Source organism: Hyaena hyaena, unplaced genomic scaffold (assembly GCF_003009895.1).
Source record: "Hyaena hyaena isolate Hyena2069 unplaced genomic scaffold, ASM300989v1 scaffold_92, whole genome shotgun sequence".
NCBI lineage: Eukaryota > Metazoa > Chordata > Mammalia > Carnivora > Hyaenidae > Hyaena > Hyaena hyaena.
Genome location: NW_024080723.1, coordinates 1,109,057 through 1,123,449, shown reverse-complemented (window position 1 = coordinate 1,123,449; position 14,393 = coordinate 1,109,057). Strand labels below are relative to the sequence as shown.

At 32.1% G+C, this 14,393-nt stretch overlaps 1 protein-coding gene across 3 annotated transcripts in view; it reads right to left on the bottom strand.

Moving 5' to 3' along the window:
• Window positions 1–14,393, bottom strand: part of GLS (glutaminase) — an 83,707-nt gene that overhangs the window by 56,399 nt on the left and 12,915 nt on the right. For all 3 annotated transcript variants that reach the window (XM_039234687.1, XM_039234689.1, XM_039234688.1), the window contains exons 2-6: window positions 11,939–12,035; window positions 11,458–11,579; window positions 7,057–7,186; window positions 6,243–6,322; window positions 2,801–2,964 (exon numbers count right to left, since the gene is read on the bottom strand). In XM_039234687.1, the coding sequence (XP_039090618.1) occupies window positions 2,801–2,964; window positions 6,243–6,322; window positions 7,057–7,186; window positions 11,458–11,579; window positions 11,939–12,035 (593 nt within the window). The remainder of the gene's footprint in view (window positions 1–2,800; window positions 2,965–6,242; window positions 6,323–7,056; window positions 7,187–11,457; window positions 11,580–11,938; window positions 12,036–14,393) is intronic.

Below are 14,393 nucleotides of genomic sequence, written 5' to 3'. Positions count from 1 at the left end.
AACTTTGTTCTTTGTATATACAATTCACTCTGGTCTTCCTCATGTAAATTAATTCAACTCCTCTTCTTTCTCAAATCCTCTACAATACAAACTAACATATACATTTTGGCTTCTGTCAATTATACAGTTATAAGATAAAAGTTTGTCTTTTTTCTCCATGTATCAGATGTATGTAATTGTTTCCCATATCCTTTAGTATTAGCTAGATAAGTTACTCTAAGAACCAGGGTCCATTTACCCTCCACAGCTGTTAATATAGGATAAGTAGGCTGTATATGTATTTGTTGATTAACCTAATTTCTACTCTAAGACACAAAAAGACTTCACTAGGAGATGGTGGTTTCCAAAATTAGTACCTCCATCGAGTAACTTATTTCCTCATTTATAATGACAGTAAGTATCAGCCAACTTTCCACCACAGGACTAAAACATTTTTATGTTGTAAAGCATTGTAAAACTACCAATATTACAACAGTACTACAGGGCACCTGTGTGGCTCAGTCAGTTGGGGGTCCAACTCCTGATTTTGGTTCAGGTCATGATCCCAGGGTTGTGGGACAGAGCCCTGTGTTGGGCTCCATGCTAAGTAATTCTCACTCTCTCCCTGTGCCCTTCCCCCTACTCACACACTTTCTCTAAGATAAAAGAATACTGTAATTTATTTACCCATTATATTCACATTAATTCTACCTTACTACACTCTTATAAAGCTAGGACAATATATATGTTTTTTTTTTAATTTTATAATAATGCTAGAAGCACACACAGTCATATACAAAGTGTATAATTTCACCATAAACCTATCCTTGAAGTTTTAAATATGAAAAGGACCTACAAATTGTTTTTTGCTGGGGCTAGTTTAAAACAAAACCTAAACTCTAGAGCATAGAACCTATGCAGAACTTGGAAAGGAATGGTATAGTGAGGCCTTCATTTTCCCATTACTTCTAAGACTCCTGGTATTGGCTCAGGTAGAGGTATTGGCTTGGAAAAAAGTCAAAGAATATCAAGATAAAACCTCTTTTTAAACTTCATATTTCAATTATTATAAACCAGTGCTAAATTACTGAGTTCTTATCTTTTTTTCTTATAGATTACTATCAGTAAACTATGATTTCTAAAACCATAAATGTACAGAGCAAAACAATATGTTACTATGTTAAGTTCACTTACTCCATGCCCATTTTATTTAGTTTTCTTTCTCAAATACTTCTTCACAAATTCCTATATCTTTTCATTTCTATTCTTAAATACCTCTCAAAATCAATCAATTCACCAGAACCACCTAGATATTCTAGTTTGACTTGCATAGGAAAATATTATAAAATGTTTAATCCTAACAGAAAAAAAATCAATTATTTCCATAGTAAATCTGCATGTCAATGAGTTTAATAGATAAATAAGGTACTTCTGCATATGACGTCCTTACTGAAATTGCTAGTTTATGATAATCTCCATAAAATCAAATGTAGCATCAAGACAGAAAGATTATGGTAAAACAGGTAAGAAAATGAAGTAGCTCCCAAAACAAACAGAAAAACACAAAGAAATATTCTTTTAACTTCATTAAAAAACTGTTTTTCACCACCACCACCATTACTGCAACCACTGAACTTCTTCACTCTTTCTTTTTTTTTTTTTTAATTTTTTTTTAAATGTTATTTATTTCTAGGAGAGAGAGAGACACACACAGCGTGAGCAGAGGAGGGTCAGAGAGAGAGGGAATCACAGACTCTGAAACAGGCTCCAGGCTCTGAGCTGGCAGTCAGTACAGAGCCCGACGCGGGGCTCAAACCCACAAACCACAAGATCATGACCCAAGTGAAAGCCGGACGCTTAACGGACTAAGCCACCCAGGCGCCCCCACTCTTTCTTGTTTCTTCAATTGTCTTAACTCGTCATAAATGAGGAACCTAGTGGGGTGTGGCAGATGGCTCAGTTAAGCGTTGGACTCCTGATTTTGGTTCAGATCATGATCTCACAGTTGGTGAATTTGAGCCCCGTGGTGGGCTCTGTGCTGACAGTATGGAATCTGCGTGGGATTGTCTCTCTCCCTCTGCCCCTCCCCCACTCACACATGCTCTCTCTCTCTCTCTCTCTCTCAAAATAAATGAATAGACTTAAAAAAAAAGAGGAGCTTAGCATATGTCTGAAAGATTAAAATATAGAAACCAATACATAGGCTGGTGTTCAGATTTAAAACCTCTATCAGATCAAAAGTACTATCTTTATCCTCCCACTTTGCTTTTGAATTCCCATTAAGTAGTAAGACTTGTTAGTTATCCAACTACTTAATGCAAGATGATTCTTTCAAATATTAAATGTTATGGAAGAGAAAAAGCACAATTATTCATTAGTTCAACCAGGACCACCATAAAAACTTGTTATGTTGGAAGTTTTCAAATATATACAATATAGAAAAGTAAAAAGAACAAACACCTTACAGTTGGCCTCAAGAATTACGTACATATAGTTATAATCACACCTAGCAATCCCAGAGATACTCATTGAATTATTTTAGAGCAAATCCCAGATACTGTGAGATTTCACTACAAGACATTCTCCTATACGTGGTTATAAAGTGAAGTGAAAATTCTATTCCCTGCCCTCATCTTCACCTTAGCCCAATTTCCAGTGATATGAGAAGCCTAAAAATACATTTTTAACAGGTCTATGGGTTTTACAGAAATTCCATGAGAAATAAAAACAAAAATATTAATACTTTTAATTTTCTTCGAAAAAAGAAAACAAAAAAACTTCTGAGATTTAAATAGGAAAATGAGGTGTTTCTTTTTCTTACCATCTTCATTTAAAAACAGTTTGTTGAATCTTAATCCACTTGGCTCTTTCCCAACATATCGATGCACATATTCTGTTCCAAGGTCATTAACAGCAATGGCATATTTCAAAGGTTTTACACAGGACTGAAGACAAAATGGAACTTTGGTATCTCCAATAGAATGCCTATTTAAAAGTAGATTTAAAAAATAGTATCAGCTGGAAAATATCTAAATAATTGGAGTTATTTTTTACATGTTAATTCTAATTCATAAAGGTTTTCCCATAATTCAACCACAAGTTTACTTGGATATTAAAGAATAAATATAAATTTTTTAAGAAGAATGCTGCAAAATAGGCAAAAGCTTACAAGTATTCAGGTAATAGAATGGTTCAGGATTAGATAATAACAAAATAATGTGAAAAATTTCCTCTGAGGGCAAGAGGATATGGCCATCCTTACTCCCACCTGTATTCAATCATAGAAAATGAACTAGCCCTGTTAGAAATCAGTCAACCACTTCTTCACTTACAGCTTTCATCATGATTACACCATGCTTATTAGTTTTTAAACAGAGTTCAGTTTGGATTCAACACCATTCTCTGAAACCTTGCCTCTAAATACCTCATTCATATCTATGCACAATTTCAGCCCTGTTAAAAGAAATAGTACCCAGTTTTATAAAGTGTACTGGAGCTGGCATTAATGGCATCATTATCACCATTACCACTTCTAAACAAGAGAAAAAGAAAGCTTTATATGTTACCAAACTGGGATGCATAGGAGAATAGAATAGGTTAAAAAATGGAAAACCTGTGACTGACCATGTTATAATGTTTAGTCACTGGTATCCCAGATGCCCTGAACTCTGCCCCAACACAGACCAGGCACTCATTCCTTTAGAGTGAAACTCATTCATAGTGAAACTGGATACTATTAATAACCACTACTGGGCTAAAAGGGATTAGAGGAAACATCAGAGGGCTAAGAAACATCAGAGGGCCACCTCTCCTGTAAGTATATTATGGAAAATAAATACATATATATAGACAGCAAAAGTATATTTTTCCTATCTTGTTTATGAATTACTTCTAATTCAGACCATAAGTCCAACTTGACAATCATTCTAAAACCTTCCAAAGCCTATCTTAACTACCTTTGGGTAATACATGTTTAGGGCATCTGGGTGGCTCAGTCAGTTAAACGTCTGACTTTGGCTCAGGTCACGATCTCTCAAGACTCGTGAGTTTGAGTCCATATTGGGCTCTGTGCTGACAGCTAAGAGTCTGGAGCCTGTTTCAGATTCTGTGTCTCCCTCTCTCTCTCTGCCCTTCTCCTGCTCACTCTGTGTCTCTCTCTCTCTTTCTCAAAAGTATATTAAAAAAAATTTTTTTAAATAAATAAAAATACATACATTCTAGTCCAAAGTCAACTTTTACAATTCTCCACATAAGAAAAGTAAACCAAAAGAATCATATCGATATACATAGAATCTTTAAGACGAGAAAAAACAGGGGTGCCTGAGTAGTTCAGTCAGTTAAGCATCCATCTCTCAATTTTGGCTCAGGTCATGATCTGAGGGTTGTGAGATCGAGTCCCTCATCAGTTTCTGCACTGAGCATGGAGCCTGCATAATATTCTCTCACCCTTTCCACTGCCCCTCCCATACTCATGCACATACATGAACACATGCTTGTTGGTGCTCTCTCTTAAAAAAAAAAAAAAAAAAAAAAGGGGGGAGAAAAATCATCTGCAAGTGCAAGCCTTGTATTATAATCATTTCCTCCAAACATAAAAATTCCCATTACCTGATAAACCATTTCCTCCAAATACAAAAATAGGACTATCACTCCCAACTAGATTTGGTCTGTAAGAATAAAGCCATATTTTTCTCATAGATGTATGCCCTTTCATAGCACCCAACATTTAATTCAATACACAATGACTGTTTAGAACATTTTAGAGGCCCAGATTAGGATAAAAGCTTGTCATAATGGAGACAACAACAAACAAGAAGTTCAGAGACTTAGGCATTAGTTTTACCTCTTCCACTATTAGATGAACTTTCTGGGCCTCAGATACCTTAAGAAGGAATGGGCGAAGCCATATGTCTTTTTACTGTAAATACTTGAGAAAGAAAATTAGTAAAAAATAAAAAGATCTCTTAAAATGAAGGTACTTAAAAGATCAAAATTTAATAATTGGAGAAGCTATAACTGGGATATTAAGTTTAAAAAGACAAGGAATTATAAGGCCAAATGATTTCTAGTTTTAACAAAATTTAGGACAAAATTACATCTCTGATATAAATTCATCAAGCTGTAAATATTTAAGGGGCTGCACACCTTATTTTATGTCAATCACATTTTAATTAAAAAAGTAATAATACCGCCTGAATGGCTCAGTTAATTAAGCATCGGACTCTTGGTTTTGGCCAGGTCGTGATCTCACGGTTCAGAGGTTCAAGCCCTGCATTGGGCTCTGTGCTCACAGTGCAGAGCCTGCCTGAGATTCTCTCTCCCTCTCTCTCCCCCTCCCTTGCTCACTCTGTCTCTCTCTCAAAATAGATAAACATAAAAAAAAATTTTTTTAAAGAAATAATACTTAATAAAAATGAAACAAAACACAAAGATCATAACTCTGAGCTAAGTCTTCAAATGAATTAAAAAAACTGAGTCTTCATTTTTGGCACAATTTTTCAGACTTGACAAAACCAAATTATAACACAATTATAAATCCTTATGACTGACTCACAGCGTAATAAAAAGTCATTCTTGAAAAAATATACCAGAACTCTTATCAATTTTTCAAGGGCCTCACATAATTCATTGATTTTAAAACCAACTCACTCTCTCCAAGTGCCTTCACTTCATTATCCTTTTTTAATTCTTCTATATCCTCATTTGTCAGCGGCTGTTCCTACCGCATGAATACTTTCCAAAAATCACTTTCATGAACTTATGAGATTCTACAAGTTTGCAAATGATTCTTGACTTTGCAAGTGATAGGCGTAAATAAATTATCATCATAATGTACGATCTTAACTATCATGCCACTCACATCAGGAGCATGAGGAACAAAGACAATAACAGGCTGGGTTAACTAATGTTAAGCTGAAAAATGTGAACAAATTTTATGCGTGGTCAGTTCATTAGTGAAGAATTTCATGTTTGACAAGTCTGCTTTTCCTAAGGAAACTGTAATTGCAGGTACTCGAACAATAAAGACTCAAATAACAAGACTACAGCTGTGAAAAAGATGAAATGTCTCATAAAATTTAGTTTACGATTATTTCAATTAAGTTTTTAGGAGTTAAATTAAAATCTAAACTTATTTACGTTCTTGAATTGTGTCATGTTATGGCTAGTTTCTATCACAGAAGATGTTCTTCTCTCCCTCATGCTCACTGTTATGCAAAATTTAAGGCTTAAAGTTGGTTTTCATGAATTTGAAATAAACTCACCTCTGTCCATCTACTGTACACACAGACACACCCCACAAATCAGGACTGAACTTGGCTAGCTGAGGAATATAATCCGCAACCTATATAAAATATCAGAAAAAAATAACAGAATACAGGCAAATAATATTTCTTCTACCAAAAATTTTATCTCAATTTAGCTAGGTTCTTTTATAGTACTCAGTGCTTTGTGGTCTTTTATAACAATATTTATAAAAACTAAGAGCAGAAGAGACTTGAGATATATTATATCTATAATATAGATGAGATTTAACTGACTTCTCTCAGTCTCTGTCATCCTGTATATTTTCCTATGTATTCTCTCATCCTAGAAAAGCACAGTCTAAAAAAGAAACCAAGACGTGATTTTTTTAAAGATAAAGAAATATAATTTCTTTAATCAAAGTTATTATAGCAGGGTTTCATTATCTAAAAATTTTCAATATAGAGAAAAAAATAAAATAGCCCTTAGTATTTTAGTTAGAGAATTTTTAAAACTAGAAATATTTAATGTTCAAGGATGTCACATGTATAGAAATTCTTAATAACATTACTTTTTTATTAATTAAAGGTTTACAGCCATGTCCATCATCTGAAAATGAAAAAGAATTCTTAAACTTAAGATTTCTTTGTAACCCAAATAACAAAGTTGAATATATAAAGTATTTTAAAAGGATTTAATCCAGTAGCCTCACGTAACTTAAATTTCTTAATTAGCAAAACACAAGAAAACTCTACAACTTTAATTCCTATACCTCAAGTTGAGCTGGTTTTATTGAATAACAGGTTTAGGAAATATTCACATCAAAAATGTTACCTTTCCTCCAGACTGCTTTTTAGCACTTTCAAATAACTCATCAATGTGAGAGGTAAAAGACATAAAGTCAGGAATGACAAACTTTCTTCTAAAGGCTTGTGTCAACAAAACAATGTTGCTTTGAACACATCTGTGGAATGTAAGAAAAAAATTAATTGACTGGGTGCCTTTCAAATACTAGTATACTTGGTGATAACAATATTAATTAGGAAAATATTTAAATAGTGAAATTCATCATTATATACAACAAACTAAAATCTATAAAATTATACTTTCTGTATCATTTCCTTTCCTTTCCTTCAAGTAGTTTTTCATGCAGTTGCTTGTAAGCTGTTGAGCAAGTTAAATAAATTAGATTGCCTAAAAATTGTGTCAAAGATTAAAACAGAAGAGCATTCCACCAGGTTAAATATCAAGAGCATCTAAAGACAAGTTTTTTAAGCCTACCAGAGTTGATAAGCATTCAGCATGACATCTCATTAACAAAAATTGGACTTTAGTATGTCACAGTTAAGATCCTGTTTATTTAACTAGTAAGTAACCTCAGATATACATCTCTTAGTTCCTATATAACTATTAGTATTTCACAAAACCCTAAACTTTTTGTAATTTAACATATTTTCCCTGAATTAGTTTGAAAAACCTGTACTTCTAAGCTAACAAAGGGAGATAAAATCAATTTTGTTTAGTCAGACTAGAATACTTATTCAAATGCTTGTATAATATTATTTCAAATAAAATTTATATAAAACTAATATAGTAATTAACTTTATATTATATGAATTACCAAAAATGTTAAATCATATTATTCTATTCACTATATGTAATACAATGTAGAATAAAAGGTCTTGTTATTAAAAACTATTTAAAAAGATGGAAGAGCATGACTTAAGCCAGAAAATTCATATATTAATACAACCTTAAAGAAGAGTTTTGTAAATAAGTTACAGTAAACCATATACTGTAAGCTAATTTTCTTAAGAGATTCTCAGTAACTTACTCAGTAAGACAAAGTCCAACCACTAACTATGGGAAGTTATTTATATAACTGGATTCCTCACAGGTAAATGATATGATATTATATTAGCAGCTTCTTTGACAGGAAAAAAAAAACCCAAATTGTCAATTAAAAAAAAAAGTAAGTTTTAAGTAATATTCATCTGTTGAACCCTGAAAACATCAACAATTTGAGAATGATGATTTCCTCACTTTACAGGTAAGAAAAGTGTACCTGTAAGTAAATAAATTACACTAATTATATAGAAGTGAGAAATTTGTGTGTCTCAATACTTCGATTGAAATTGTTCTAAACGAATCATCAAATTAAAAACTAAATTTCACTTTTTAACTATTAATAAAAAATTCAGAATACAGCTTAGTCAATACAAAATTAAAACACTGATTTAAAATATTGATTTTCCAGTCATAAACATGTGCCCCAATTACAACATGAAAAAATTAGTAGACAAAGAAATAATTGATATCGCAGGATAACAAATAGGTACTTGAATAAACTTTGATAAATTATTTTCTTATAGTTCCAATGTTAACCTAAAAATTAAGTGTGCTGATTTAATATTTAATGTTTTAAATAGCAATTCAATTTGCACATGAGAGTTGTAAGAAATATACACTAAAGAACATATTTCTCAGCAGAAAAATGTTAAGACAATTCTTGATCTTAAATCATTGTATCTGTATCAAACCTAAATCCTCATTTTTCAAGAAGTTATACATGAAAAAATATGAGGACTGCTGGACAAATTTAAATCATTAACCTACTACTAACTATTCAACTATTTAAAATCAATCAGCACTTTTAAAAAGAAGCTTTATGATTAACAAAACTGTACAGTCAGTGAAACTAATTTGTTGTTTTTTTCCCCCTCTATCAAAAGGTGCTGGTAAAGCTGTGGTAACTGACTTCACCAGTGAATTACTGTGGCCAACACAGGCAACCTTACCACTCCAAGGAGTGTCTATTACAAAATGATGAACATTACAGGTAGTAAATATTTTTCTTTGGAGTTATTTTAATATAGATCTCATGAACAGAACTAGAAAATTAGAAGTCCTATATAAAATGAATTCTGAGGAGGAAGGACTCATGGTTTTCAGCAAGTCACATATTTCTCATGCTTTGTTTAGTTTGCTCAACTGTAAACTGGGAATCATCATCATCTTCATAAGTGTTTATGATTAACAACTAAGTAACATGTTTTAGATATTTTCTCACCATTTTTCTCTACTAAAATAACATAATGGATGTGATTTTAAAAGACAAACAATATACAAATGCAAAAGACTACCACTCATTTTCCTCAAAAACAGAAAAGATCAAAAAACTATGATCATACATAAAAATAATTCTAATATTTGTATGGTTAAAAATGCATAAATAAATAATGCATTCACTTTCAACACAATTTTCCACTTCTAGTTTTCAGGATTCTTAGCATTACAAACAAGTGATAATCTAGATGAGTACAGGCAGTCTCCAACTTTCAAATAGATTATGCTCCAAACAGTAAAAAAAAAAAAAAAAAAAAAAAGTCATACATAGTAGTTATTTCTCAGATTACCCTCAAAGTCTACATACATTAATCAACAATGTTTTTTAAGCAAAAATCAACAGACTGACTTCAACCATGCCTATATGCCATTATAAATTATTTCTCTGGGAAAATGAATTCCACTTTAACATCTCGTTCCCACCTGCATGGAGATGAGATTGTTTATTTAAGGCAACACTAAGCTATAAAACTTATTTTGAAAAAAAAAGAACCTCTCTAGAGCAATCACCCTTCTAGGTGACCTGAAAAGGTTAACAGAGGTTTTGAATCACTTCATTCTAGAGATGAAAAGAGAAATCGTTATGCCTCCAGACTGAGACTTTCTACTGCCTGCACATATATAGCACTAAGCATTTGTCAAATTGGGAACTGCCTATATTACAATCATCAATTAAAAAAAAATCAGCATTTAAAATAATTTTCAAGATTAGCATTTAAAATAATAGTTATTGTTATTCTTTTATATAATTATGGACATAAAATTTTATGATTATGTTTCCTGGCTTCATAATCAATATATTTAAGTTACTTTTAATTTCATATAAACACAGCAAATGTTTATAAAGCACAAAAAAATTTTAAACAGTACTAAAAAGGCATAAAATACTGCTTTCATTTCAAATTCCAAAACAGTCCCTCATACTTATTATCAACAGATCTCCCTACCATCTCTTTGACAACTTCATTCTCAGATATACCAAAATAACTCTCAGAAGGCACCATAATCAAGAGTACTTTGCACAGTTTATGAACACTAAAAATAAACAACAACAAGAAATGATTTATTTTTTCCCCTCCACAAAGAAACATGTTTTGATGACTCAAAAAAAATTCCTAATACCAATTCCAAAATGAACCTAAAATCTCTATAAGGTAAGCTGAGTTAACAGAATCAAGAACCTTGTAGTGAAAAGACAAGACTGTCAGCAGTGCTTCACAGCATGCCAGGAAACTTTGAAGGACCTCAGTTAAATACTTATACATTCAAATGGCTTAATACTCTAGGATACTTCCAGGAGATATCTAGGGCAATCCAGTCACTCAAAAAATATAAAAGAACAATAAATAAAAATACATACATACATAAAACTAAACTGTCAAGGTAGATGCTAGAATTCTTTGGATCTACTTCAAACTAAGCCTATGGTCTGGAGAAAGCCAATGGTTTACAGTAGTGTTTACAGTTTTACACTGATTTTTACCAAACTCTTAGTAAGTTTAAACTAATAGGCAAATACAAGAAAATCAAAATAAACATGCTCATTCAACCAAATCAAGGCATTCATCTCCAAAGTTGTTTTCAGTTTTTAAATAATTTGAAGGAAATGAAAATAGTCAAAAGCCTATGTATTAATATGTCTGAAAAGAGGAGAGAAGCAGACAATGGGGATATGTGAATCTAAGGAATGTTGTCTGAAGGCTTCTCATTTTACGATGTCATCTAAATCACCTTGTAGGAAAGACACAGAGACCATACTGAAAACGCCTGCAAGACATGCATATGAACTGGAGATCAATTTAAGCTGTGACAAGACAGAGTGTGCTCTATTCAAACTGAATACAAATTCCAGATAATTGTAAACTGGAAACACACACGTGTACTGCTCTATTTCCATAGAGCAATTTCAAAGAAAGTCTACTCTTAGCCCCCGTGTATCACAGAACCTACGTGCACCAAGTTCTTCAAGCAATCGATATTTATAAATTCCCCCTTATTTTTTTCAGTTACGCAGGAAGCACTGGCCTTCAAAGATGCAATTTTGTTTTAAAAGAAAAATCACCATATAGCATAGCAAATCACCATTAAAGGTTTGGCAGAAATTTTTACTTTTTAAAAAGATCTTTGTCTAGCATGACACCATCTGATGTTGTTTGAAGAGTTAATCTTAACATATCCATACACTCTTTCAACCTGGGATCAGACGTTCGCAATCCTGTAGATTTGAGTGCCTGTTTTTAAAAAAATAAGAGTTTGTAAATACATAGTGCAAATAATGTATATGCTTATTCCAACTATAAGTTTTTATTCCTGTATATGAAAACTTCCACCCAGAACCTGAATATGCATATGGGCATTTAAGGGTCACTATTACCCACTTTCTGGACAAGTTTCTCATTGTTTCTTTCATTTTCTTTCACTGATTACCTTGAAATGAGCATGATGAAAATTTGAAAACATAATAAGAGAAACAGTGTCAGTCAGAATCTACATGTAAAATGATCTTTAAGACTACATTAGACATTCCTGTATTCTGATTCAGTATTACTGATTTTCAAAAAGTTTAAGATAGAAGAATGTAAAAACTTACTGTAATAAATTTATGAACAGGTATTTTCTCTTGTCCTTCTGCAATTGTATAGAACAGCAAATCTTCCAAGCTAGGTAACAGACCCTGTTTTATTTTACTAAAGGGGAAAAAAGAAAACAAAATTAATCCTTGCGTGACCATTTTAATGGATTTTAGGTATATCATTATTAAATAATCATTGAATCAGACTACATCTGAGCTGATCAAGACTGTCCTGAGAAATGCTAATTTACCAAAAATCAAATCAGTATTACTGAAATCACACTGAGAAAGTAAAAAATTATTAAAGAATTCAGATATTTTTAATCTCAGGTTTTAAAATCCTGATTACCATTTCTAGTACTACTAATTCCTACCCATCTGTTATGGTGATACCTTCCTATATAGCCTAATACAATCCCAGTCCTAATTATAGAGCCTAGCTAATGTTCAGGTAAGAGTCTACATTGTTCTGTGTTTTTTAAATATGATGACTATATTTATATATTACTAGAACAGTTAACCTAATTGTAAAATTTGGGGGACACAGCAATTACATACTGGACAGTATATATACCAGTTTTTAAATCCTAGGTATAATACTAGCTGAATTGCCTTGGAAAAATTAAAGAACCTTTCTATGGTTCTGTTTCCTCATCTGAGGGGAGAGAAGTATCTACCTCACAGGGCTGTTATGAGGATCAGGCTGACTTGGTACATTCAATATATTTAGAATGCTGACTGGCAGAGAATAAGGTCTCAGCTGATGGTAGTTGTAGTTAATATTTCTAAAGTGATCTTCGCTTACATATACAGACCAAATGCTACAAAAATCACAAAGATTATTAGAATAAAAACAATTTCTTAACATAGAAAGACACTAAAATCTTAATAAATTAGTGTAAAACACTATAATTAAACAGATATTTAAAGAAAAGAATTTTTCCTATCCGCTGAAAAGCTTCCAAGTAAACAAATTATAATGAACTTACTTAATGTCTTTTTTTTAGCTCTGAAACTACAATCAACACATTTCAATATTATGAACATCAATGACTATCATTAAGTATTATAGTGATGTTATATGATGTACAGATCTAAGGTAAACAAATCTCCTCCCCACCTATCAGTATTCGTTAAAACAGGAAGGAGAAATACATACTGTGTGTGTGTGTGTGTGTGAGTGTGAGTGTGAGTGTGTGTGTGTGTGTGTGTGTGTGCGTGCGCGCATGTGCACGTATATATTCTGGAAAAGACTATATTTCAAGAAAGTAAGAGAAAAAATGAAAGAGAAAGGATGGAATGCTTGTTTCTTTAATTTCAGAACTTAATTCACAACAATTTTGGACTAGCCATAGGTTTCAAGGGAAAACTGTATACATTATTTTTGTAAAACTGTCACAGAACACAGGTCTGTTTAAAATTGTGTTTTTATGCTGTTAAAAAGAGTTTTGTAGATATTCTATCTAAATATTTCCTGGATTACCCAAAGATTACTTAATAGTCCTATACTTCAGTAAGACCACATGTATTTATTTCCTATTATAATTACTTTCCTATTATTAGTGGGTCCATATATTTCTATCTTAAAAGACAACAGAATATAAAGCTGGTTCACAGAACATGAACAGTTACTCCTAAAAGAACAGTTTCTCCTAAAAGAAACATTTATATTGGTATTAATGTCATTTATAATTGCTTTGAAAGCTATTACACCAAATTTAGTTTTTAAAGTCAACCTTAAAATGTATCAATTTCACACCAAAGTCTTTAAAAACTAACACAGGATTACCACAATTTAATGACATACCCTGGAAATATAAACATATATACATACACACATATATACGTATGCATATATAAAGTGAAACGGGGTTCAAATAGAAGCTTCCCATGACTGCACAGTGGCAGAGATGGATTTAGCCCATTTCTCTGAATCCAGAGTGCATATTATTCACCACTACAATATACTGGCTCTCAAACTTACTGCCTAGTTATTATTTTCAGAAGGTACAATTTTTCTAGGTCTTACTCAGATCCAAAATCATTAAACAGCATTCAACAATACTGATGACTTAATATTTAAAGAAAAATTGAGTCAGCCATCAAAACATCAGTGGAAAATAACATACCAATTATTTACAGAAAATGGTTTGTCAAATAAACTTTAGATAGTGGTGGTCTGTCACTTTAAAAAACTGCAGAATAAGCTTTCTATGTATTTACCACACGAGTAAATGGTATTTGCTTTGCCTAAAAGCTAAGTAAATAACAAAATATACACTTCCTTACCTTATGGTACAGAGCACAAAAAAATTTAAATGACCATGTTATTGTCACAGTTAGCAAAAAAAGTAAATACTTGCTTTTGGACAAGAGACTAATTTTTATCGATTGAGGAGAGATTTAAGTCATCTCTAAAAAATATGCTCACAGAATAAATGGGTCAAAATTGATAAAAAGAGAATACTACCTA